General features: G+C 37.5%; 1 protein-coding gene across 6 annotated transcripts in view; it reads right to left on the bottom strand.

The window, feature by feature from the left end:
- Positions 1-27,805, bottom strand: part of DYM (dymeclin) — a 399,581-nt gene that overhangs the window by 148,673 nt on the left and 223,103 nt on the right. Inside the window, exon 15 of one of the 6 annotated variants that reach the window (XM_045164045.1) lies at positions 26,007-26,244. The exons of the other annotated variants lie outside the window; for them this stretch is intronic. Within the exon in view, the coding sequence (XP_045019980.1) occupies positions 26,022-26,244 (223 nt within the window). The 3' untranslated portion in view covers positions 26,007-26,021. Of the gene's footprint in view, positions 1-26,006; positions 26,245-27,805 lie in introns of those variants that run through there. 6 annotated transcript variants of the gene reach the window in all.

Here is a 27,805-nt window from a genome sequence, read left to right as displayed (position 1 = left end):
GTAGGGGAGTGGAAGATAGTAACTATTGCTTTTGAAATATTGGTCTGTTCACACAATGTTTTTCTTCTTCGTTCCACTTTTCTGCTTCTCATGAAAAATCCCTCCGTCTATCCAGAGAAAGTTGAGCAGAGCAATGATTGCCAAAGACAAGATTCAGTAGCCTTTGCCAAAGACAGTCAGACCAAGTCAGAGGTTGGGGGAAAGGCTGAGGGAGAAATGGTTCTAATAAATATGGAGGAAATCCGAGCATTAAACACCTATGAGTGATTAAAGACCCAAAGTCTTTGAAGACTAGAACAAATTCATTTCATAAAATGTGTCCCTTTGTATTGATACTTGCAAAATATAATAGAAATGGTATTTTAAAAAACGACCTTAGCAGGCAGGCTTTTCCTCTTTATCAAATTATGTACTCCTACTTATTTATTTTAATATGCTGCTTTATGCTATTAAACCATGCACCTACACACGTATGTAAAATACATACATGTACTGTAAATATGGTTTTTCTCCCAAATGCTAAGTTCATGTACAGCTTTGATTGAAGATCTTTTTACAGTGCTTTGCATAAAACAGGGTCCAAATATGTTTGCTACTAATAATGTCTTTCTATTTCTCTTCTATCTTTCTTACTCCAGTAAAAGAAACTGCAAAGACATCCATAATCCTGCCTTACAAAATTGGAAACAAGAGGTCTTTGTTTATTTTTAGAACATAAAAATCTTATTTTTAAGGACTTAAAATTAAGATGAAGAAAACAACTAACTACACAATTATGTTTGCTAAAAACACTGACATTTACAAAAAGAAGCAAGGTTAGAGCAAACTGCCCACTCATTCACACATCAGATCAGATCAGATCAGTCACTCAGTCGTGTCCGACTCTTTGCGACCCCATGAATCACAGCACGCCAGGCCTCCCTGTCCCTCACCAACTCCCGGAGTTCACTGAGACTCACGTTCATCGAGTCAGTGATGCCATCCAGCCATCTCATCCTCTGTCATCCCCTTCTCCTCCTGCCCCCAATCCCTCCCAGCATCAGAGTCTCTTCCAATGAGTCAACTCTCCGCATGAGGTGGCCAAAGTACTGGAGTTTCAGCTTTAGCATCATTCCTTCCAAAGAAATCCCAGGGCTGATCTCCTTCAGAATGGACTGGTTGGATCTCCTTGCAGTCCAAGGGACTCTCAAGAGTCTTCTCCATCACCACAGTTCAAAAGCATCAATTCTTTGGTGCTCAGCCTTCTTCACAGTCCAACTCTCACATCCATACATGACCACAGGAAAAACCATAGCCTTGACAAGACGAACCTTTGTGGGCAAAGTAATGTCTCTGCTTTTGAATATGCTGTCTACGTTGGTCATAACTTTCCTTCCAAGGAGTAAGCGTCTTTTAATTTCATGGCTGCAGTCACCATCTGTAGTGATTTTGGAGCCCAGAAAAATAAAGTCTGACACTGTTTCCATTGTTTCTCCATCTATTTCCCATGAAGTGATGGGACCAGATGCCATGATTTTCGTTTTCTGAATGTTGAGCTTTAAGCCAACTTTTTCACTCTCCACTTTCACTTTCATCAAGAGGCTTTTGAGTTCCTCTTCACTTTCTGCCATAAGGGTGGTGTCATCTGCATATCTGAGGTGATTGATATTTCTCCCGGCAATCTTGATTCCAGCTTGTGTTTCTTCCAGTCCAGCATTTCTCATGATGTACTTTGCATACAAGTTAAATAAACAGGGTGACAATATACAGCCTTGACGAACTCCTTTTCCTATTTGGAACCAGTCCGTTGTTCCATGTCCAGTTCTAACTGTTGCTTCCTGACCTGCATACAAATTTCTCAAGAGGCAGATTAGGTGGTCTGGTATTCCCATCTCTTTCAGAATTTTCCACGTGACTTAATAACCATAAGCATTATTTTAGGTATAAAGTAACTAGCTTAAAATTCTTTCATCTTGGACAAGTGCTAAAATGGCATTGATTTTTATGGTACAGAAGGGAGAATGCAGGGACTTCCCTGATGGTCCAGTGGTTAAGATGGGGGTTAAGATGCAGGAGGCGGGGGGTGGGGGGTGGGGGGGGGCAGGCGGGGAATGGGGGTGCTGGGTTCGATCCCTGGTTGGGGAACTAGAGCCTGCATGCCACAGCTAGGAACTGGCTCAGCCAAATTTAGAAAAAGAAGAAGAAGGTAGAATACAAAATAAGAAACCTCGGTATCACCAGCTTGCTGACTGTCAAGTAAGGCTTGTTAAAAGGCAAATGTTTAGTGGACTAGTAGAACAGATGTGTTGGTCCACACTGAAATGCCATCAAGTCTATACTGCTCCCTGGTTCAACACTCTAAGGAAAATGCAATAACTCATCTGCTAACACTCTGAAGTGAAAGCAAAAGATACAAAGACACTCATGTATAAAAATCTAAAAAGCAAGGGCACATCCTGAATTGGAACTAGAGAATCCAATCTCTTTGCCATAAAAACACACCAGGTATCTTGGAAAGAACTTGAAATTATGGTCACAACGTCCAGTATAACTGGCACTGTGTGCATGTCAGGCAACACAACCAAGTATTCAACTAAACAATACTTCTTTCAAAAAATGCTTGACACTCAGGAACTGAATTTTCCTGATTACAGAGACAACACAGGGAGGAAACAGAAAGAAAATGGAGAGATAACTAACAACTTTTAAAATAATGTTACATGAGTTATTATAAGTAAAAATATTTTTAAAATAATGGATAAAATACATGACCTGATAACTACAGTAAAAAATAAAATAAGGCATGAAATAAGAGAACCTATCATTAGCTTAAAAACAATTTTATTTTTCACAAAGACAAGCATGCAAAACTTCTTTTATGTTTTTAACCTTTAAAGTAATTCAGTGGAAGACATATAATAAGGGGACATAATGCAGAAGCGTTGTTTTCTTAAGCAGATTTTTCCAGTTGTGACTAAATTTGGTCAGAAATGCTTATGAGTAAGAATGATCTAACTACATTTAAAAACTGGTAATTTGATTTATCTGAAAAGAAAAACTTTATCCCTAGTCTTCACTTACTTGCTTATACTTCTTTCACGGATAACATACTTAAAAATGTGTATCCTTATATAAACCCAAGCACAATGCAAGACACAAGGTATTTTGTAATTAGTATGTATTAGGTTGGAGAAAAAGTAATTGAGGTTTTACACTCTTGAACTTTGCCATGTGATACTGGAATACATTCTGAAGTAAATATGGTTATATTATACATCATTTTAACGTGCATTTCGTGCTTTATGTTATTTTTGCTAATGACTCATTACTTGCTTTTTATTTTATATTAATTTTAGACTCTAGAAATGATGTTAGACAAAAAGCAAATTCAGGTGGTTTTTTAAATTTGAGTTCAAAATGGGTCATAAAGCAGTGGAGGCAACTCGCAACATCAACAACATATTTGGCCCGGGAACTACTATGAATGTCTAGTGCAGTGGTGGCTCAAAAAGTTTTTGCAAAGGAGACAGGAGCCTTGAAGACGAGGAGAGCAGTGGCCAGCCGTCAGAAGCGACAACGACCAACTGGGAGCAGTCCTCGAAGCTGATCCTTTTACAAACTACACAAGTTGCCAAAGGACTCAACATTGACCGTTCTATGGTCTTACGGCATTTGAAGCAAATTGGAAAGCTGAAAAAGCTTGGTAAGTGGGTGCCTCATGAGCTGACTGCAAATCAAAATTGTCATTTCGAAGAGTCATCTCTTATTCTACGCAACAAGGAACCATTTCTTAATCAGGTTGTGACGTGGGATGAAAAGTGGATTTTATATGACAACCGGCAATGACCAGCTCAGCTGGACTGAGAAGCAGCTTCAAAGCACTTCCCAAAGCCAAACTTGTACCAAAAAGGTCATGGTCACTGTTTGGTGGCCTACTGACCATCTGATCCACTACAGCTTTCTGAATCCTGGTGAAACCAGTACATCTGAGAAGATGCTCAGCAAATTAATGAGATGCATTGAAAACTGCATCCTGCAGCCGGCACTGGTCAACAGAAAGGGCCCAACTCTTCTCCACGACAGCGCCCAACCATATATCGCACAACCAACTCTTCAAAAGCTGAATAAATTGGACTACAAAGTTTTGCCTCATCTGCCATATTCACCCAACCTCTCGACAACCAACTACTACTTCTTCAAGCATCTCAACAACTTTTTGCAGGGAAAATGCTTCCACAACCAGCAGGAGGGAGAAAACGCTTTCCAAGAGTTTGTCCAATCCTGAAGCACAGATCTTTATGCTACAGGAATAAACAAACTATTTCTTGTTGGCAAAAGTGTGTTGATTGTAATGGTTACTATTTTGATTAATAAAGATGTGTTTGAACCTAGTTATAATTTTTTAAAATTCAAGGTCTGAAACGAGTTACTTTTGTACCACCCTAATAATTCTAAAGATATCAAGTTTTATTAGAAGTTCTGTGGTATTTTCTCTTCTCTGTTAAAAAATACAAAAATATTCTACAAAGAATAGAAATGCATCTTCTGACTTGACACAAATCAGACTGTCTTTCTCTGCTACCCTTTCTTAGTCCCTTGAAAAACTGCACACTAAGCAGATCCACTTAAAAATAAAAGTTTTGTAGCACAATGTCACTAATTTATGGCAACAATTAGGATTGAAATGATAGCTAATGAGAACATTCACTTGAAAAGAGAGATTATCTCATAGTGAACACAAGAGGAGCCAGGATGAACAGTTTATAAGTTATTATCACAAATCGTAAGGCACTTCCTAAGTGTAAAGAAATTTCCTCTCAGGGGAAACCAACGAAATAAAGTATGTTTACTCTATGTAAGATTTTACAAAGATAGGCAAAGGAAACATGACATTAATAACTCTATTTAGAAAATGATGCAGAATACCTCCTCTTACAACCCATTTATCAGGAAGATGGTTGGTAGACCCTTAATTCAAGGATCTCAACTAGAACTTCAGGATTTCTTTCTGGTTAGCCCTTCATCTCAATTTAGCAAATACAATTAGTCTTTGGGAGGGCTATAGGAACAGGAAGTCTTAATTGGAATTATAGGTCTTTACTGGTAAATGCCTTTTTTCAACATCTGTTAGCCTCATTACTATTAAAAATCTTAAGACCTGTAAAAACTCTATCCTCTTATTTTACTTCCTTTCAGTCCTTGTGTACTTAGTTACTAATTTATACTTGTTCTACACATTGTAACACACATCTTTCTTTATCTTTTGCTTGTATATTTATTCCATTTCTTCCCTGAGCACAGTTTCAAGGACAGAGATGTCCATTCCATTCCTCTTTTTTTCCCAACTCCTTTTCAATGCCTCCTTTAATTACAAAGAGACTTAGTTATTCCCTACTCTACTTTCCTTTTAGGAAAAATATCCTTTTAGTCAAAAATATTGACTGATTGGTGGTGGATAAAATATACTTTGAGTTAAAGTTTAGAAAAACTTTTTTAGAAATCACCAAGAAATCAAATATAAATTCACAGGAACTTAATAAGAAACCCTCCTCTAGGAGAGGGGGAGGCTCCATTCCCACCTTTAGAGACAGACTCAAATCACAAATGTAGAAAGATTTCCATGCAAGAAATGGTTTATTGATGGCCAAAGGAAAGTTGTGAACTGAACTCGAAAGTCTCATTAGTCTGATTTAACACAATTATCAACAAGATAAACTACTGGCTTCCTCAGCTAAAACTTCCAAATAATAAAATTAACGAAGAAGAGAAAGCCACGATGGTTTCCCAAAATGTTTAACAGTGTAATTATAAAACAAAAAAGAGTTTTGACACCAAAGTAGGCGCACTCTTAGAATTCCATTACTCTTCAGCACAACAGTCTATGCTCACAGCAATGAAAACAAGAAAAAGACTCAAATGTGCACATGCCCTGTAGCTGAAAACTTGAGAAACCCTACAATAGCAACATCTCTTCTCTGAAATGCTTTTAAACCATTTTAAGGTAGTACTTTTGTGAAACATGCTTTTGTTATCTGGAAAATACGTGGAAATCCATAGTTCCAGGGATAACTGTGGTACCACATACACAGAACTTTTAAAAGCCTGTAATACTTGTAGTCACAGTCTCTTTTAGTTCTGGGTTAATTTCAAACAGCAGAGTTATTACAGTATCAACCAGAATATTTGATATGATAAAAATTATGATTTTTTAAATTAAAATCTATTTAACAATACAGAACATAAACCATAGTAATCCTCACAAGTAACCATTATTAAATGTCGTTTTAGAACACAGCTCTTTATTATAACTACCAGTAATTACAGAGGTAGAATTCTGTCCATTGTTGTAAAAATGCCACCATTTCAAGACAAAATTATAGCTCAAATCAAGCTGAACATAACCTGATAAAACACAATCTTCTGCTTTAAGAACTGTGGTTAATGTTTAACCATATAACCTCTGTCCCCACCACCGCCCCCCCTCCAATTTTCCCAAGATCCAGACATAAATTCATGCTTTGTGCTCCCTCTGCTGGTCCTGTAGCTATAGTTAAAACCCATTCTTGGGAGATATTTTGTACAACGCAATCTTGTTACAGCACAGTGAAAGGCAATGGAACATTAGATTAGTGATCACAAAGATACAATCCAGCTCCCTCCTTTGGGCTTTGAGGAAAAACAAAAGAAGAGATACGTAACTTGACCAAGGTCACACAGGATTCTGAGAGAGAGAATAATTCTGGTCTCTTTGGTTCCTACTCCAGTGCTCCTTCTATTCCATAACAATGTCAATGTATTCATGTACAAAACTATACTTTGCTACAAGTACCTAAAATCTGAGGCTTGGTATCTTTGGGCCACACAGGGATTTTTCACTGAACTGTAACTACAACTGATAAGGGTATTTGACCAATATTCACTGCAGACATACAAAGAGTGTCTCTGATTCTAATTTTCTTGGACAGTGCCCAGTTAAAAATGAAAGCTTTGGGGAAAAGATACTTTATTTTAAAAAATGAACCTGTTTAATTTCTTTTAAAATTTAAGCTAAAGTGGGGGAGGTTAATACTTCACTTTTGGTTGAGTAAGGTATATGACCTATACCATAAATGTTCCCAAAGAATAAGTTAGCATTTAATTCCAGGTGACTTTCATATAAGAGATGTATTTAATTATTCGTCAAATAGTCTATGTGTGGAAAACTGGAAATACTAGCTCTAGTCTGATAACAATACTATTTAGATAGACACAAACAGTCTGGGATTAAAGAATCTAATCTATTCAGACAAAAAGTAAATATTTATTAAGCTAGAATATACAAGTCTATCTTTGCAGGGAAGAGACATTTGTTTCTTGATGAAAGATATAAATTGTTTTCTAAATCATGAACAATTTTTATTCAAAGTAAAGTTTAAGTTCTGTGTTCCTTTAGAAAACATAAAGACATCAATGCCTATCCTTGTTTTATGGCAGTGATCAGCTGTTGTTTTCATGGAAGGGAAACATGTTAAAGTATTTAAATAAATAGGAAAAGAGTGCTAAAATGAATAGATTTCTCAATTACTAATTAGTAACTTATTTGGACAGTACAAACAGCAAATGTCAACATTTTAGAAATGAGAAAGCCGTTTATGTTAAATCCAGCCTTAAGAAATTTAGGGAAAATTTACAGATGAATGAAAATTTTAACCCTGCACAATTTAAATAATGTGATAAATTTGTCACCTGGAGCTCTGTAGCTATCATTATATAATATTATAGGATGTTGATTTTTCAACTGAAATGAAAGATAAAAATAACCTTGCTTTGATGTTATAAAGACAGAGTTTAGAATAATCTCAATATATTTCTGTTTAAACACCAGTCCTCCACTTACTAGCTACAGGAACTTGATTACTTAACTTTTCAGAGACTCAGTCTCCTTACACGTGCTGGTGATGATGGTGAAAGCTACTGAAAAAGAATTGCTGTGAAGATTAAATGAGGCAATCTGTGTAAAAACACTCCATGGGGAGCCTAAGTAAAAAGCCTAAGGAGAAATGTGGCCCTGGGTTACCATTTATCTGTTATATATTAGCAACAAATGCTAATTTTTAAAACATACTGTGCAAAACCAAGCACAGCCCCTCTCTGGACTGAGTCTAGACCACAGGTGGTCAGTATGCAGTTTCTGTTTTGGAGAATCCCTGGAAATGCCACATGTCCCGAAATTGAGCAAAGCATCTCGAGTCAAGGTTGTGCTGGGGTTAGATGGTTGTTCTCAAAGAAAGGGATGTGTTTCACCAGGAAAAGCCAAGGGCACAGGTTAGGAGGATTTCATGAGAAAGACTCAAAGCAAAAAGGGCATTTTTTTCCTGGAAAACCACAGTTTTGAGATAGTTTAGTACTATACTTACATTCCAATTTAAAATCTTTGATGTTTGTATAAATGTATTTCCATTTAATCCCCAATTCTCCAGTAAACAGAGTATGATCTATCAGAGACAGATCATTTGGTTTATAAGAGAATCCAAATTCTCTATGCCATAACATTCCTATGTCCAGGATACAGTACAAAATTACTCAACACACAATCCTGGGTAGAGATGTATCAATATCATTGATCTTCTCAAGGAATGAATTCTGAGTTTCTCTACTGCGTTTCTATTTTCTATATGATTGCTCTCTGCTCTTTATTACTATCTTTCATTTCCTTATTTTGGTTTAATTTGCTCTTCTTTTTCTAGTTTCTTAAGGTGAAAGTTGAGGTCACTGATTTGAGATCTCTCTTCTTTTTCAGTACAGGCATTTAAGGTTATAAATTTCCCCTTAAATACTACTTTAGTGGCATCCTACACATTCTGAACTGCTGTATTTTCATTTTGTCTAAATTACTTTTTAAATCCCTTTTGATTTCTTCTTTGATCCATGGCTTGTTCAGAAGTATATTTTTAAATTTCCAAATATTGGGGGATTCTCCACGAAGTTTTCTATTATTGATTTCTATCATAATTCCATTATAGTGAAAGGACATACTCTCCATGACTGGAACCCTTTTAAAATAATTATTGAGACTTGTTTTGACGGCACAGAATATGGTCTTTCCTGATAAATGTTCTTGTATACAAATGAGAAGGAAGTGTATTAGAATGTTATTGGTTGGAATACTCCATAATCAATTAGATCAAATTGACTGATAGTGTTGCTTGGGTGTTCAATATTCATGCTTATTTTCAGTCTATTCCTTCTATCAATTATTGAGAACGAAGTATTCAAATCTCCAACTGTATATGTGGATTTGCCTATTTCTCCTTCCAATTGTACCTGTGTTTTGCTTCATATATCTTGAAGTTGCTGTGTCTTTGGTACATACATTTAGTATTCTGACAGTCCTCTTGATGAATTGACTCCTTTACCATTGAGAAATGGCTTTTTTTAATTCCTGGAGAGCGTATACTCTGAAGTCAGCCCCTCTTTCTTTTGACCAGTGCTACTCATGGAATTAAGTTTATGTCACTCATGTTGCTGTCAGTTTTCTATTTGTCCCATCTATTCTTCTTTCTTTCCCTTTTCCTTTTTTTCTGTCTTCTTTTGGATGAATTGAGGGTTTGTGTGTGTGTGAGTCCACTTGTTGACTGATTAGCTGTAATTCTGTGCAGTGATCCAGAAATTCTCTTACAATAGTAATCTGCAGTATTCGTTGGGATCATTTCCTTTTGTTTCTCATCTATCAGGCATTAGTTTCTTTGAATGCCTCATGCTCAGTATCTTGCAAACCACTGTTTCATGTATTTTGTCTGTTTTTGTTGTTGTTTCAGGTAAAAGGGTAAATCCACTCTCTGTTCCTCTATCTTGATGGGAAGTGAACAGTGACTTTTAAATATTTACATGAAAAAAATGCACAGTTTCACAAATTTTACATAGAAACAATGGAGAAAACCAAAGATTTTTAATCTAATATCTTTCCTTATTTGAAGTTGTGATTGCAACATTTTTCCCACCTCATGGATTTTAAAATTTCACCCTGATTCTCAAATATGACACTAAGCATATATACTCAGTTCAATGTGTATGGAAATTCTGTTCCCTTAAAATAATCTCACTAATTACATGCTTTGTTCTAGTGTACTTTATTTGTATTATCAGTCTCCTCTGTAGGTTATAAGTGGCAATCATTCCTAGTCTCTTCATTATTCTTCATTGTCTTTCTACTTTTTCAGATAAGCTGTGACACCATTAGGGAAGACAAACACTACAAAGGAGTTTCATATTTTAAGTTTGAGTCCCTCGCCCCCTACTTCACTCCACACAATGTCCACATTGATCTGCTCATCATTTCCCGAATACACTACCCTTTGCTCATGCTACCCTCTTTGCTTTTACATCCCTTTCTACATAAATCTGCCTAGAAAATTTCTAGTCACCTTCAAACTTAGAAAAAACATTGATCATATTAGTTAGTTGTATCCACATTTATTTCCCTCACTAAATTATTACATTCTTGAGCATGGAATAATTCACTTTGGTCTCCCTGGTACCTAGCATAGTGCCTATGGAAAGATTCTCAAACAGTTTAATTAACTAAACTCAGAAACAGAAATAGTTTGGGATGCAGCATGTCATGCATTGAATGTATGTTTCCTTCCAAAATTCCTACAGTGAAGTCCAGGACACCCGTGTTGCTGAATTTGGAGTAAGGAAGTAACTGAGGCTAAATGGGGTCATAAGGATGGGGCCCTAATCCGACAGAATTACTGTCCTTACAAGAAGAGACATGAGCTCCCTCTACGTGGGTATAAAGAAGAGCTCACAGCCAGAAGGCAGCCATCTGCAAGTCAAGAGCAGAGCCTCTACCAGACATTAATTCTGTTAGTAATACCTTGATCTTGGACTTTCAGTTTCCAGAAATGTGAGAAAACAAATTTCTGTTAAGTAAGTCAGCCAGTCTATGATATTTTGTTTTGGTGGCCTGGGTGGACTAACACATACAGAGAGGTTGTTAAGCTGAGGTAGCTCCTCTCTCCCAAGATTCCTGAGTTTCAAAGACCAGCACTAGGAATGTTCTCTTCCGTTTAAAGAGAAATTCATTTCTGCTTTTCCTCCAGAGAGCTATACTTGAAACAGTGCTGCTATTTTACCCTTAGCCACTGATACTGCAACTTACCCCAAATCAAAAAGATCAGACATTCTATAACCTTGTTTACAAGCAATTTCAATTCAGAAAGAAAGCTCAATTCCCTAAGGACTAGGTTACTGAGATATTACAGAAGTACAAGTTTTATTGCATCACAGAGTTAGAGTTTATAATTACTCCAGCAATATACATATATCTCATAAGTATGGGGATGATCACAATGCTTCTGAAATAACTGTCATTTATGAAAATGAATCTAAAGAAAGAAGAGTGGAGAGAGGCTCTGGTTTTTGATTGGGTAGTCAGAGAAGGTTTCACTGAAGAAATGATATTAAGACTTAAAGAAAGTGGGGGTATGAGTTGAGTAGATATCTGAGGAAAGAACATTCTAGGAAAAAGGAATAATAAACGCAAGTGGACTATACACAGAGCTAATTCACTTCACCGAACAGCAGAAACTAACACAATATTGTAGAGAAAGTAGATCTCAATTCAAAAAAATTCAAGTGGACCAAAGAAGGGCATATTCAGGCTGCATTACTGATAACAATCTCAAGAATCTCTCTAAAGAATTATTTAAACATGCTGCTGCTGCTAAGTCGCTTCAGTTGTGTCCGACTCTATGTGACCCCATAGACGCCAGCCCACCAGGCTCCCCCGTCCCTGGGATTCTCCAGGCAAGAACACTGGAGTGGGTTGCCATTTCCTTCTCCAATGCATGAAAGTGAAAAGTGAAAGTGAAGTCGCTCAGTCGTGTCAGCAACCCCATGGACTGCAGCCTACCAGGCTCCTCCGTCCATGGGATCTTCAAGGCAAGAGTACTGGAGTGGGGTGCCATTGCCTTCTCCATAAAGCATAAAAGATCTAAAGCAAAAGTCACTCAGTCATGTCCGACTCTTTGTGACTGTAGCTCTCCCACCCCCACCATGGACTGTAGCTCGCCAGGCTCCTCTGTTCATGGAATTCTCCAAGTAAGAATACTGGAGTGGAGAGCCATTCCCTTCTCCAGGGGATCAAACCTGGGTCTCCTGAATTACAGGCGAACTCTTTACTTCCTGAACCACCAAGGAAAAGATATAAAACACATCATTATTTTTAGTTGCCAAGACATACCCCACCCCCTAGCAAAACTAAACTTATCTTTAAAAAAAAAAAAACTAAAACAGAAAATTAAATGATTACTCTTTAGCCAGCAGTCTGCTGCACAACAGGAAGTGGATCTGAAAAACACAATGCTACTGAAAACATCTTTAAGACTTAGTTGAAAGCAAAATGAGAGTTGCTGTATTCCATAATTCAATAACATGACTGTGACAATCTGTCTGTCTACATCTGTAAAATAAGAACTGGCATAGATAGAAGGCGAAATGTGAGCTGTGTTCTACGGGAGCTGGAATGACAATTAGTTTTCCAAACATTTCTTTAATTATGGAATTATCATTACAAATAAAAGGTGGAACGCTACCAGCAACATCAGTATTTGTTACTTTAAATTAGCTTAAATTGAAAACATGCTAACCACCAATATATAAACAGGAGTAGTGACTGCACAAATCATAGGAAAAACAATAAGAACAGAATTTGGTTGCTTAGTACGTGACATCAGCATTGTGCTAAGTGTTTTGTGTATGTCACCTCATTTAAATTTGACTTTAATCTGGAGAGGAGGTTTCCCGATTATCTCCATCTTACTTGCTCAAGATTCCCTGCTACCCAGCAGCAGAAGTAGCTCTCAAGTCTAGGCAGCCTGTCTCAACACATACGCATCCTGCCACACTGTCATGGAAACGCCAGCATCTATAAATCAACCTCAGTGATGGGTCCTGCTAGTCTTGGCCAGAGTTTGAACAACTATTTACAGTTTATTTTGTTAAGGAATATTACGGTATAGCACTTTCAAAACTCAGGATTTTAATATTTCCTATTTTTGTAATCTATGAATGAGCTCCAAGCAAGCACTGAATAATAACGTGAGAACAATATGCCCCGATTTGCCCAGGACAAGTCCCACTTTACACACTTTGTCCCAGGAAAACAATTACACAGAATTCCCTTTCACTCCATTAAGGGTCCTAGTTTGAATGATATATTAATGGTCTCCCGCTTAATAACCACTTCAATTTTTTTTGCTCCGCCCAATCACTGCCTTCCATATTAAACAGTGAACGGCCATCATTCTCTTTTGGAGTGTAAGTTCACCATGCTTTTTTTTTTTTTGGCTGCACCTCATGGCAAGTGGGATCTCAGTTCTCCAATCAGGGATTGAATCTGCACCCCCTGGGTTGGAAGTGTGGAATCTTAACCACTGGACCATGGGAGAAGTCCCTCATCATACCTTCTCCTCTAATCAGAGTGTTGGCTTTCTCAACATTTAAAGTACAATGTTTTTCTTGTCTCCAAATGGTTCCACAACTCCTTCCCAATTTATATGTCTGATCTCATCTCCTCCCACACTCTGTCCCAGTCACCATTCTTTTCTCCTAAATGAACCCTTTGTCTTTCTCGCCTACTCTTGCCTGTATCTTCTTTCATGCCACCCCCCTATGCTTGGAACAACCTACTAGTCCACCAAATATCTGCCCCCAAATCACTTTTTTAAAGTCACTTTAGTCAGTGAAGCCTACCTGAGATCACCCATCCACCCACCTGTCCTACTTCTGAACTGAATCCATCAGGTTCAAATTTGAATTGCTTTTAGTATTACACTACTGTGAGGTTCACCATATTCAATGACACCACAGAGAATGTGAATCCTGACAAACAACACAACTTAAAAGTAGGGCTTTTAGATATATCTATACTAACCAAAGAGAACGTGCAATCCAGATGGATCTTGCTAAAAACCGTATCAGTAGATAAACCACTGCTTTTAGAGGATACAGGGACACAAAGGCATAAGTGAAAATGTGATTGTCAAAAAGATGACCACATTCATTGGTAATATACAATAAAAAATTACTCTAAGTCTTGTGGGTAAAAGGAGTGAATTGGAACACTGGTCGTACCCTGATTCTATCACCTACAACTTGTCTGATTCTAAACACCCAGAGCTCTGTTTGTCCACCTTGACTATAAGGACAGAGGTATCTGCTACAGAGAAAAATTAGAAAAACAAAATATCCATGGAAAATCATCTCTTTTAGGCTAAAGATCAGTGATTTTTAAAGAATCAGTCTAATGAATTAATGTATGGCATGCATGCTCAGTTGCTCAATCATGTCTGACTCTTTGTAACCCCACAGACTGTAGCCTGCCAAGCTCCCCCTGACAATGGGATTTTCCCAGCAAGCATACTGGAGTGGGTTGCCTTTTCTTCCTGCAGGGGATCTTCCTGACCCAGGGATCGAATCTGCATCTCCTGCACTGCAGGTGGATTCTTTTTTTTTTTCTGCAGGCAGATTCTTCACTGCTGAGCCAACAGGATGCCCAAACTAACGTATTTTGCATATTATTCTTTTCAGTGGTATTTTACATTCAAGGAGGAAGATAAGTAATTCTAGGTAATACTGTAATTTTTGAACACCATGGTTTGTTTGAAATAACCAGGCATTAAAATTCAAAGCTGAAATAACAACACCAAAAAGTTATTTTTAATGAGGTAACATATCTAAGAGTAATAAAATGAAAACTAAACTCTACTCAGAAAAATATCTGATAATAAATATTAGTAGGCAAAGACATAACTACTGCATTTATACAAGTATAGGTCATCAGAAGAAATGTCATTTGATTATATAAGAGGGAAAACGAGCTTCCGTAAATACAAAGGATCAGAGAATGCACCCCCAAAATCAGATTAGGAATACCATGATAATACATATAGCTTCATTAGGCTAAAGAATGCAACATGTATTGGGAAAGTAAGTTCTATGGTTTTGATTATGGGCAGGCATGTCAAATTTCTACATGCTGTAAACAAACAAGGCCATATTACCCTTTGAGATGACTACTTTTTAATTTTAAATTCTTGAAGTTAATGAACACTGACTCATTTTAAGTATGTAATTTCAAGCCATGTGCCAACAAATTCAAACCCAAGAATACAAATACACTGAGTAAGCAAACAAAGCTGTAATTTTAAGCGTTCATTTTATTGTTTGGGGTAATATTTCTAAGATAGAGAACAAAACCACCACCATTTTGGCTATAAAAAGTAATGCAAATTAAAGCCAATTGACTTTGGTCTCACTTAAAGGAAAGATGCATATGTAGCTTATATTTACAAGTTTGCAACTGATAGCTCTTAGTTTATATTACAATTCTAGCTCAAGTGGATCATTGTTCTGTGGAACTGCAAGTTATTAATGTATACGGATTCACTGTATAAACCAATTAATATTATCATTATTATATTCACAAAATATAGGGATTGGAGGGACTAGAAAACCAGACAATGAGAGAAATAAGATTCTCTAACAGGAAATACCACAAACTCTTACCAAGAGTCATGCAAAATTCAGTAACCTGGATACCTCTTGCATTTGATACTTAGTGCCAGCAATAGAAATGAAGCCAGTTGTGTTCTTGAAAACAAGTATTTTTAAAAGTATGAAAATTAAAGCTCTTTTCTTTCCTTCCTTATCACCACACACCCGCTAAGTAAAACACTGTTACGCAAGACAAGAAAACAGCAAGTATTAAAAAGCCCACAGAACAGATGACTGCCCATTGTGTTTTACAGATCTGCATTTAATCCACAATGATGTTCCCTTCCTGACCATTTAAGGACAGTAAGAGGAAACCAGAGGCTACAGTACAACCAGCTATACTACGAATAACATTCCTCAAATGAACTTTTTTCACTGCACATGCAGAAATAAATTTACCTGTAGCTATTTACTAGTTTCAGACTAATTTGTTAACCTTTCCTTTATTTTCTAACATTTTACAGAAATGTTAGAAATATGACCATATTTTAGTATATGTAGTTGAATTTCTATCTTCAAACATGACTTTGGAAGTTTAGGACTGAAGGATATTACATAAGTCCTAAAAAGTAGACTCACCCCAACAAGACACAAACTGCTCTTTGCCTAGGTTTCCACTGTTGCCACAACCACCGCATGCCAGGATGTACAGTCCATGGAGTAAAACCTCTACAATCATGAATAACAGGGACTTGACCTTTCTATTAGCTTCTAGTATGTGCTACCTGAGAATCAATGCACATAGGAAAAGGAATTACTGGTACTAACATGAAGTACACCAAGAATAAACTTAAAATAACAAATATTTTTAAGTTTATGTAAATGTTACCTGTTAAAAAATGTACATATATAGATAGTAACTATACTCCTAAATCCCCAGGAAAGCGGCTGTTTATTTGTTTATCAAAGTTAGAAGGATTACCCAATTGTTAGTCACTAAACAGAGGAAGCTATAAGACTTTTAGTCACTACTAGAAATTATATTCAGTTGCTAATTGCTCTTCTTTTTTCTTTTCCCAATGGTAAGTAAAATGTAAAACATATCCTTGGGTTACCCTGAAAATTAGCCTATGAATGCTTACTCTGTGAAATCTGGTTAAAAGTCTTTTGAGAATAGCTTGTATTTTTTTTTACTGTGAGAAGGAAAAAACTACATCAAAACTATAGCAAAAATTAAAATCAAACTTAGACATTTGGGATACAACAATATGAAACTTTTATAAGGATTAATAGCTTTGAAAAACAGGAGACACTGCATGTTTAGAGAGTAGCAACCAGACTAAATGGTACCTATAGAATTTAGAGGACCAAGAAATACAGTTTTGAGTCTCTTCTGTTTTTACAGTCCACAGTTCAATTTTGAGTTTTAGCCAGTTTTACAAACTATCTCCAAGTGAAATTTTAGGTGGGCAGAAAAGTTCAAAAATGCAAACACAAAACACCAACAGTTTAAAATGTGTAATCATCAAATAATATCAGATTTGTATTGGGCTCTGAGATGGTTTGAAATGATTTCAACAAGGGCAAAGTTACTTATTAAAATCATACTATTATTAAAAGGCTTCTTAGGAGGCAGTATAAGGTAACAAGTGGCGTTTTTATAGCTAGAATAATTTCAGTTCCACTACTGGCTTTACCATCTTCAGGCAAGAATTAATGCACTCTGTGCATCACTTTCCTCATTTATAAAATAGAGAGCATAATATTAACTACCTCACAGAGTTGCTTTGAGCATAAAAATAAAAACAGTTAATAATTACAACAGTGTCCATTACAGAGTAAGAGAGTTCAATAAATATCAGCTATTATTATCACTACTGGGCAAAGAAAATATTTTGTATGCATGCTCTTAATATACAGCCTTTGGAAAATCTATACAGTACATCTAAAGTTCATTTAAAAATTAATTTTTAATGACTGCCTCTTACAGACAGTTAGTTTGTACAACTGTTGTGCAAAACGAGCAAACTCTTGGAACATATCTGATTCTACTTTAAGATCAATATAAGACTGCATGTGGAAAAATGCCTAAGAAAAGTAGTAACTCTTCAATTCCCATTCTAGTTCAAATCTTTAAGATGGAGATTTAAAATGTAACAGATACAAAATATAACAGGATTGAGCTGAAATTATAACATCTCAACCCAATTTTTTAAAAAAAATTAGAGGCACTATCTACTGAGCATACTTCATTAAGCACATGTATAGTGAGATGCATTTATCTCATTTGATAATGCAGTGTCATTCAGTAAGATGAAACTTTGATCTCCAGAGACTTCCAGCTTGTTGTGTGATCTTTGTCAAACAGTTTAATTTCTCCATCTTCTCCTCTAATTCCTCATCTTTTGCATGACGGAAATAAATCATTCTGTTGTCAATCTAATTTAGAGGTTTTGGATTAGAGTAAATGTCATTCCCAGTCTGTGGCCAAACTGAGAAGGATTTACCTCTCTCATCGTGAGTATGATGATTTAGTTACTTTGTGTCGGTAGGTGAAACATTAACTTCTGATTTACATCACCACCTATTTAAATTCTGGAAGTAAAGTGAATGTAAGGCTGGCGTCATTACATGCCAAGGCATGGAGAAAGGGTGAAATCACTTTTCTTCCATATACAGGAAACCCTGTATGTTTAAGTCTGTTAGACATTTAGTAACCAAGAATACTTCTATAATAAACAGTTATGCAAGTCTGCATGTCTGAATATGTACATGAAATTCCCTGCAAACGGAGCCCCAGGGAAAGAGCATCCAACTTGGGGAATTCTGTATCCATTCCAAATCCTACATAGTCTAAACTATATGAGACATTTTAATTTTGTTGTTTAGAGTACTTATCTTCAGGAACTCTCGTTACACCTATGCACCACAGGTATGTTAACTAAGACTTGAATGCCTTCTTTACCAATGAAATCCACTTATGGAAAAATAAATTTTAAAAAAGCATATATTTTCTGCCCTCATGGAGTGTACAGTCCACTCTGAGACAGAGAACGAACGTGTGTGTAAGAGAAAATGCAGTATTACGTATAACAATGGTTTTGGGGATAAGGGGAAATGTCTGGGGAAGTAAAAACATAAGAAATACAGAATTGGGGAAAGAACATTCTAGACAGGGAAGAGCATGCAAATAGTCTAAATATGGAAATGGGGTCCATGAATCCTAGAAAAGGAAAGTATTAGTGTGGCTGGAGGATGTACCACCCTAAGGGCAAAGGGACCCAGAGAAGGGTTTTGAGCAGGGAAGAGCACAAACTGGATTTAGAGGATCTGAAGATGCTTGCTAGATGTGGAATTAGGGGTGGGAACAATGAGCCTGGAAGAGAAGAAACCAGGTGGGTTTCCTCAGTCTAGGAGACAGAGAAGATGGTTTGAGCTACAGTGGTGGCAGTAGGGACACAAAAGCAGGCAGATACTACTTGCCTTTTGGATGCAGAAACGAGATTAACAGAGAACGGATGTAGGAAGTGAGGGAATGAAAATGTCGAAGATTTTCATGGGATGGACATAAGCAACTTGGTAGATGGAGACACGATTTACTGAGATGGAAAAGACTAAAAGAGAAAGTTAATGGAGAAAGGCTCAGAGTTCACCTGGGAGACAGGGCCTGTGAGAGGGGCGAGCGGCGATGGTGACGGCTGGCAGCACGGGGCCAGAGTCCAGCACTGCAGCAGGCGCTATCAGTCGGCACTTGGATGAATGTAAAGTCGTATTAATAGAAATAGATTAAAATGCCTAAGGTAAGAGTTTAAGTTGAAAAGAGAGGGGGACTTTAGTGGTCAAACTTTAAGGGATTCTAATATTTTCAAAAAGAGCCTGAAAAGAAATAGCAAAATGGTGGGAAGACAGCTCAGAGTATGCAGTCACAATGTGAAAAAAAGGGTGTGGGGCAGAGCTCTGAGAACCAGCAAAGGCGGCTGGTAGATTTGTCAAACTGTGCCCTCTTCTCTCCTCTATAGTGCACGGCTGTGATTCATTCCTATAAATCTTGAGATGAAAAAAGAAAACCACAAATCACCAGATCAGAAAACAGTACTAATTTAGAAAAGTGATTTTAAAAATATTTAACTATTGCTCATTCCTCTCTCGTTTTCTGATCTGAATTTACCTGTCCTATTTTGATTTATATGGCATTGGGAATTAAAGTAGTAAATCTTAAGACTGAACACTGCAATACAGAAAATGGGATATGCTTGATGACAAGATCAAGTAGTGAATATGTAATTCGAAAGGAAACCGTAATGGTTTAAGTGGGATAATACATTTCATTCATGCCACAGAAGTAGCACAAAAATCAATATAGCAGATAGCCACAACAGAATTATTAAGACAGTATCAGATGCATGAAAAATTATGACTACGGTTTCAAATATTTATTCATTACAGACTTAGTGAGCAGCATACACGATGCTAAGACTGTTCCAGTGATTTTAAAAAACTCTTTTGAGGAAACTCATTAGAATATTATCTTAGATTTAGACTGAATATGAGTCCTTTCAAAGCAATGAAAAGGCACCAGATGTGATTTTTTAAACCGCAATATAAAAGACATACTGAATGGGGAAAAGCACTCCTAAATTTGAAATGCTACAGGTTAGAGAAATGACTTAATGTTATGCTTAGAATTATAAACCCATTCTCAAAAAGGAAGCAAACAAACAAAAAGAATTAATGAAAATTCTAACGTAAGTCACAGGAGAAATTTACTGTGATCAGATCAGGAACTCCTATCTATTCCCATAAATTACACTGCAGGTCTTTGTCAATTAATAAAAAGGATATTATACATGCAGGGAGGGAGGAGAAAAGACAAAGATACAGATTTTACTTGAGGCAGTACAGAGAGGCACAGAAAAGGGAGAGGCAATTTAAATTTGCGTATTTTTTTTTAAATGCCTAAAAAAATAAACTTAGTTTTAAAAGAATGTCATGTATATTTTACTAATGTTCCACAACTATTTTTATACATTATCTAGTTTTTGTCCATGTGTATATAATTTTATACAATTGTATTTATAGCAACACATAACTTTATATACTTTTTAAACATTATATCAGATCGCTTCCATATTTCTAACTCATTTTTCCTTATAATATTTTTAATCCTGCAAAATATTCCACTGGGTTGACAGGACAGAGTTTACTTGTAGTTACTAGCGATTAATTAAAATTCTCAAATGCTAACTCAGAATTCTAAATTTATTTCTACAGATGTCAACTCTCAGGTCAGTAATCTGAGGGTTGATCTCAGTGCTAGGAGGACAAACAGAAGCTATCAGGTATGAAAAGCTTATGGCTTCACAAGGTTTGACTCAGAGAAAGACAGGACAAAATCAACACACTAAAGTAAGAATAAATGTAAAGCCCTGCAATTAGGTTAAAAAAAAATCAAATGTGCAACACGTCTAAGGAGATGTGTGCTCGTGTGAGAAAGATCTGGAAATTTCACATGAGCTTAGGTGTGCCTGCTTTAAAAAGTCAGTATAGTCTGTCTTAGGACAAATTAACAGTATAATTTATAACTATAATGTAGCTTGTAATTTATATAGTTTTGATTTACAAAGGCCAAAATTATGAAGTACAACTGAAATATTACATCCAAATCTGGATACCAACTTTTTTTTAAAGCTTTTAATTTTATATTGGAGTAGAGCCAATTAACAATGCTGTGATAGTTTCAGGTGGACAGCAAAAGGATTCAGCCATACATATACATGTATCCATTCTCCCCAAACTCCTCTCCCATCCAGGTGGCCACATTGAGCAGAGCTGAGCAGAGTTCCATGTGCTATACAATAGGACCTTGTTGGTTACTGGACTCCAATTTTTGTGATAGTTGCTGATGAGTATAATTATCCAGAAAGAGAAAAAGAAGGCTGAATAATCTAAACATCATTTGTCTCAGTAATGGTTAGCATAACCAAGATATTTAAGCTAAAGAAAAAACATTAAGGGGAATCGTTACAGATGTTTTTAAAAAACCAGAGGCTCTGATAAGCAGCAAAGTATTTCTCTCAAGCAGAGCCAGACCAATATATGAATGTTATTGGCAGGCAGACTTCACCTATGACAATCTTTCTAACAACAAAACAGCAAGAACTCTACCACTTTCTGAGATAGGAAGCATCCAGAAGCTCTCTCTCAAGGATGCTATAAAAAGAAGTCATACACTGGAAATACATTTACAGTAGAATGACTGAAATTTCTATCTCAGCGATCTGTGTATAAATTCTTAAAGAGATGGGAATACCAGACCATCTTACCTGTATCCTGAGAAACCTGTGTGTAGGTCAAGAAGCAGAAATGGAACAACTGACTGGTTCAAAATTGGGAAAGGAGTACAACAAGGCTGTGTATCGTCACCCTGCTTATTTAACTTCTATGCAAAGTACATAAGTGAAATGCCGGGCTGGATGAATCACAAGCTGGAATCAAGATTGCTGGGAGAAATATCAGCAACTTCAGATATGCAGATGATACCACTCTAAAGGCAGCAAGTGAAATGGAACTAAAGAGCCTCTTGATGAAGGTGAATGAGGAGAGTGAAAAAGCTGGTCTAAAACTCAACATTCAAAAAACTAAGATTATGGTATCTAGTCATATTACTTCATGGCAAATAGGAGGAGGAAAAGTAGACGCAGTGACAAATTTTATTTTCTTGGGCTCCAAAATCACTGTGGACAGTGACTGCAGCCATGAAATTAAAAGATGCTTGCTCCTTGAAAGAAAAGCTATGACAAACCCAGACAGCATATTAAAAAAGCAAAGATATCACTGCTGAAGAAGGTCTATATAGTCCTATGTATAGTGTCTGTATAGTCCTATGGTGTTTCAAGTCATCATGCACAGATGTGAGAGCTGGACCATAAAAAAGGCTGAGTGCCAAAGAATTGATGCCTTCAAATTGTGGTGCTGGAGAAGACTCTTCAGAGTCCCTTGGACTGCAAGGAGATCAAATCAGTCAATCCTGAAGGAAATCAATCCTGAATATTCATCGGAAGGACTGATGCTGAAGCTCAAATACTTTGGCCACCTGACGCAAAGAGCTGACTCATTAGAAAAGACCCTGATGCTGGGAAAGATTGAAGGTAAAAGGAGAAGGGGGTGGCAGAGGATGAGATGGTTAGCATCACCGACTCAATGGGTATGAATCTGAGCAAATTCCAGGAGATAGTAAAGGACAGGGGAGCCTAGCATGCTGTAGTCCATGGAGTTACAAAGAGTTGGGCATGACTTAGCGACTGAACAACAGCAAAAAAAGTTCCTTCCTAAGGAACTGGCTTATACTTCTTTCTAGGAACTGAATTATACTTTAAACATTATGTATAACCAAAAGCTGAGGTTGTCAAGGAAGTCTGTGATTGCTTTTTTTCAGACATTGGGCTTGGTTTGTCCTTCCATACAACGTAATTCTGTTGAAAGAAAAATCTTTCAAATGCAGGGACTAGATCCCATCTGACCATGTATCACTGTACCATCTGACCATGTATCACTGTGTGTGCAGGATGCTCAAGACTTGCAGATGAACACGCCACAAAGGTAGTCAGATATCTCCTTTTATGTGAATTCTGCCCCCATTCTGAGCTCCGTCCTGAATCGAAGTGTTTCCTGTCCACTGTCTCAGCCTGCAAGTGCTAGGGTCGGATAAAGCCAGCAGGGGAGGAGGAGGAGGAGCCCACGTCCCTAACTTCTGCACTTCTTCTCTGCTGTTCATGAAAAGTGGACAGGGCCGGGCAGAATATGGAGGCCAAGAGACATGCACACACTTCTGATGCAAATGCTGTTATGAGATAAGATGTCAGGGCAGTCAGAGTTGCAAGCGGGCAGTATTTCAAAATGCTGTTAAGTTTTGCTGGCATCAGAATCTTTTCTTAATCAGGCCTACCAGGGCCTGACATTTCTTTACCAACGTGTCCTAAAGGCTTTTCAGTTCTGATGAGGATGTTGGACTGAAAAACATTCCGTTCGGAGGGTTAATACCTTACATTGCTGCTGAGAGTTCAGAACAACCTCCTGAGGATGAGAAATGACCTAGAGTGGTGACAGGCTGGGGGTGGGGGGGAGAAGGGGTGGCTTTGAGCAAAAAGGAAAATGGGAAAGAAGTGCTACAGTGACTCAGAAACTGAGCATGGATTTAACTTGGCCAGGAATTAGGTGAAGGGGGCTCGAGAAAGCACGCTGCTTTCTTCAGCCATGTGGGACCTTCATCTTTCCCCATCTCAACTATTCTCTTTTCTTCCTGCCTCCTCTGATTTCCTGGTCCTTTTCCTTCCATTTCCTTTTATCTTCCCAGTTGACCATGCACTTCTCTCTCCCGTCTGTTCCTGCAAAGTGAGGGGGGAGACTCCAGAGTACTGGGGCATGCTGTCACATGTGGCAGATGGTTTGGCAGATATTTGGCGTGAGTAGATGATATTACTGCTGCAACTGGTACTAATGAACAATGCACCAGGCATGGGCGATGTAAGATGTACAATAAGGAGTTAAGATTCTGTGCCTATGCCCCCAGGAAACTCACAGTCTGGTACGACAAACATGATGCACAAGAAGACACACAGGAAAACAGAAGCAGCATAGTATGGTGGTAACTTTATGTGCCAGCTTGGCTAGGCTACAGTGCCCAGCTGTCTGGTCAAACATGTATCTAGACATTGCTGTGAAGGTATCTGGGTGTGTGATTAACGTTTATAATCAGTTGACTTTAAGGAAAGCAGATGACCCTCAATAATCTGGGTGAAGGTCTTCACAACAAAAACTGAGCCTTCCTGAGGAAGAAGGAATTCTGCCTCAAGACTACAACATAAAAATCCTGCCTGAGTTTCCAGCTTGCTGGCCTGCCCTATGGATTTAGCAATTTAGGTGGCAACATCAATACCCAAATTTCTGCCCGTCCTACTGCAGACACCCCCACAATCGCCAAAGCCAATTCCCTAAAATAAATCTCCATCTCTCCCTCTATATACACACATACATACTCACACTCTAACATACACCCTATCAGTTCTGTTTCTCTGGAGAACCCTGACTAGCACACCAGCAAATAAGGACAAGGTCAATCATGCTGCTCAATTCAGAGGTGCGGTGATTAGTAGCTGCTCTCTCCATTCCTTGAAATCAGATACGTTTTGTCTCCAGGTCCAAAGAGTATTCACTTACCTGATGTTCACTCACTTTATATAAGTCAGTTGAAAGTCACTGGCTTTAGTAAACTCTCCTCTCTTATACATGTAAGAGCTGAACTATTATTTCCACTTGCTTTTTGATCTTAAAAATGTCATTACTGATTCAGTAAGACTCTGACCAACATCACTGAGTGAGTGAGTGAAAGTGGCTCAGTCGTGTCCGACTCTTTGCGACCCCATGGACTATACAGTCCATGGAATTCTCCAGGCCAGAATACTGGATTGGGTAACCTTTCCCTTCTCCGGGGGTCTTCCCAACCCAGGGATTGAACCCAGGTCTTCTGCACTGCAGGCGGATTCTTTACCAGCTGAGCCACGAGATAAAGAATCCACTGACAATAGGGGAGACCTGGATTTGATCCCTGGGTTGGGAATATGGGAGTCTAAAATGTTTCTGTTGCCAAGAAAAGGTTGTCACCTTAGATGTCACACTGTCCTCAATTCCTAATAATCAAAGTGTTTTCACTTAGATATATATACTGAATATTTTGAAGCTTTCCTATACATCTTCACCTGAAAAACGCTATTTTAATTTTAAAAGCCTGTTCTTTTCTAGAGGATGGTCATGGAGTTTTTTCTTTCTTCCTCGAATCAACTGGCAGTGAAGACACTGCCTTCACACATCATACTTGGCTAACAGTACACAGTGCTGATCTGCGTCACCTCTGACTTACAGAAAGTGTCAAAAATGTCAAGTGCAAGTACAAAGCAGTAATGTCATATTGCCCCTTTACTAAACAGCAGGCATGATTTTCTCTGATGTGTGAGATTGATGGTTTGTCTCTTTCTTACTACTCCCACCCATCATTATGTTTAATCTAGATTCATCTATGACACATGTAATTTGTTGATTTTATAACTCCTCTATATGTAAATAAAATGAGTAAGAAATGCAAAATTCCAATGAATAATTTCTACCTTCTTATAAAATCAAATCTGCTTAGCTGAACGTATGTCTATCAAAATACAAGTGAAGTTCCACAGCCAACTTTCAGCTTACAAGCAGAGTAAGAAAGAGAACTCAAAATCCATATGTAAGTTATAGTTATTGTAGTCTATTTCATACATAAACCAGACAGAGCATCCCAACTATTATAAGTTAAAAGATTTCCAAATGAAGCAAAGTAGAGAAAAGTTCTGCTGAGTTTACATAACAACTAGTTTCTCTCTCCCATCAAACATAGCAAAGTACTTAAGACATTTGTTTAAAAAAAAAAACAAAAACCTCAGCCATTCTTTTCAAGAATTCAGTATCACTTCAAATATAAATTTCCTCCTTAATCATTTAATGGACAGGTATCCCACCAAAGCATGCAATTGTCAGTCACATCCAGCATCCAGCATGCACATGCAGTAAACGGACAGCAGGGTTAATAACCTGGAAGCATAGGACCTGAGAATGTGAGAGCAAGTTAAAGACAAGAGTTCCTCTCCATTGTCACTGAGGGTCGAGAAGCAATGCTGAAGCGTAGAACAGTGAGAGTGGGGAAAATACAGTTTGTCCAACACATAAACATATCTCCGCAAGTGGCGGCAGGTATAACTGAAAGACAAGGGTAAAAGGAGAAAAACAGAGAGAGAGTTTTCCTTTGAAAAAATAAATCATTCTTAATGACCTCAAAGCTTCCTGTGTGTTTTTACTAAATGGCGCCCAAGAAAAAAACGACTTTTAAAAGAGAATATTAAAAAGAAAACAAACAACCTGAGTTTTTTTAAAAAATGGACAAAAGACCTAAGCAGACACCTCACCAGAGAAGCTATACAGACAGCAAATAAGCATAAGAAACGGTGCTCTACATCATATGTTACGAAGGAAATACAAATTAAAACAGTGAGATACCGCTACACACCTATCAGAATGGCCAAAATCCAGAATACTGACACCACCAAATGCTGACAAGGATGTGGAGTAACAGCAATTCCCACTTATTGCTGACAGCAATGCAAAATGGTACAGTCATTCTGGAAGACCATTTTAGATTTCTTATAAAACTAAACATGTTCTTACCATATAACCCAGCAACCATGCTTACCCAATGAGCTTGTTTACCCAAATGAGCTGAAAATATATGTTCACACAAAACCCTGCACACGTATGTTCATATCAGCTTTTTTCATCATTGCTAAAACTTGGAAATCACTAAGATGTCCTTCAGTAGGTAAAAGGATAAATAAACGGTGGTACATCAGAGAGTGGAATGTTATTCAGCACTAAAAAGAAATGAGCTATCAAGTCAAGAAAAGATATGAAGAAAGCTTAACATGCATATTACTGAGTGAAAGAAGCCAATTTGAAAAGGCTATATAATGTATGATTTCAAATCTATGATACTCTGGAAGAAGCAAAACTATGGCAACAGTTTAAAAAAAAAAGTCAGTGGTTGCCAGGGGTTGGTAGGGGGGAAGGGATGGGTAGGCAGTGCTCAGAGGATTTTCAGGGCAGTGAAACTATTGTGTATGATACCATAATGGTGGATACATGATACTATGCATGTGTCCAGATCCACAGAACACAAAACTCCATGGGTGAAACCTCATGTCAACTATGGAGTTTGGGTGATAATCACATGTCAAAGTAGGTTTACCAGTTGTAACAAATGTGTCACCTCTGGGGCAGAGTGTTGATACTGGGCGAGGCCAAGTGACAGAGGAGGCAGAAAGTATGGTGGGAATTCTCTGTACTACCTGTTGAGTTGTGCTAGGAACCTAAAACTGTTCTTAAAGAAAAAATTTATTTAAAAGGAAAATAATGAGATATACTGACAGAGGGAAAAGTCTAAAAATATGGTGTTATTCGTTAACTATATACAATTTGTCTTGGTAGAGCAAAGTAATGTGAGCTATTCCCTCTTTGCAGTATTACAAATAAATTCCTGGGAGACAGGCAAGACTACTACAGCAATGTGGAAGATGCCATGGTAGAGGAATACTGAACTAAGAGTCAGAAAACTCAGAAATCTAGATTCAGCCCAACCACTGGCAGTTTTATAATAGTTGGCACTTGATCTTTTTTTTTTTTTTTTTTTTTTGGCTTGGTTAAGATATTAGACACTAGAGTTCATGACATTCTATAGCATTCTGTTGTGATGAATACATATGGAATA

Source organism: Bubalus bubalis, chromosome 22 (assembly GCF_019923935.1).
Source record: "Bubalus bubalis isolate 160015118507 breed Murrah chromosome 22, NDDB_SH_1, whole genome shotgun sequence".
Classification (NCBI taxonomy): Eukaryota; Metazoa; Chordata; class Mammalia; order Artiodactyla; family Bovidae; genus Bubalus; species Bubalus bubalis.
This window is presented reverse-complemented; position numbering and strand designations above follow the sequence as displayed.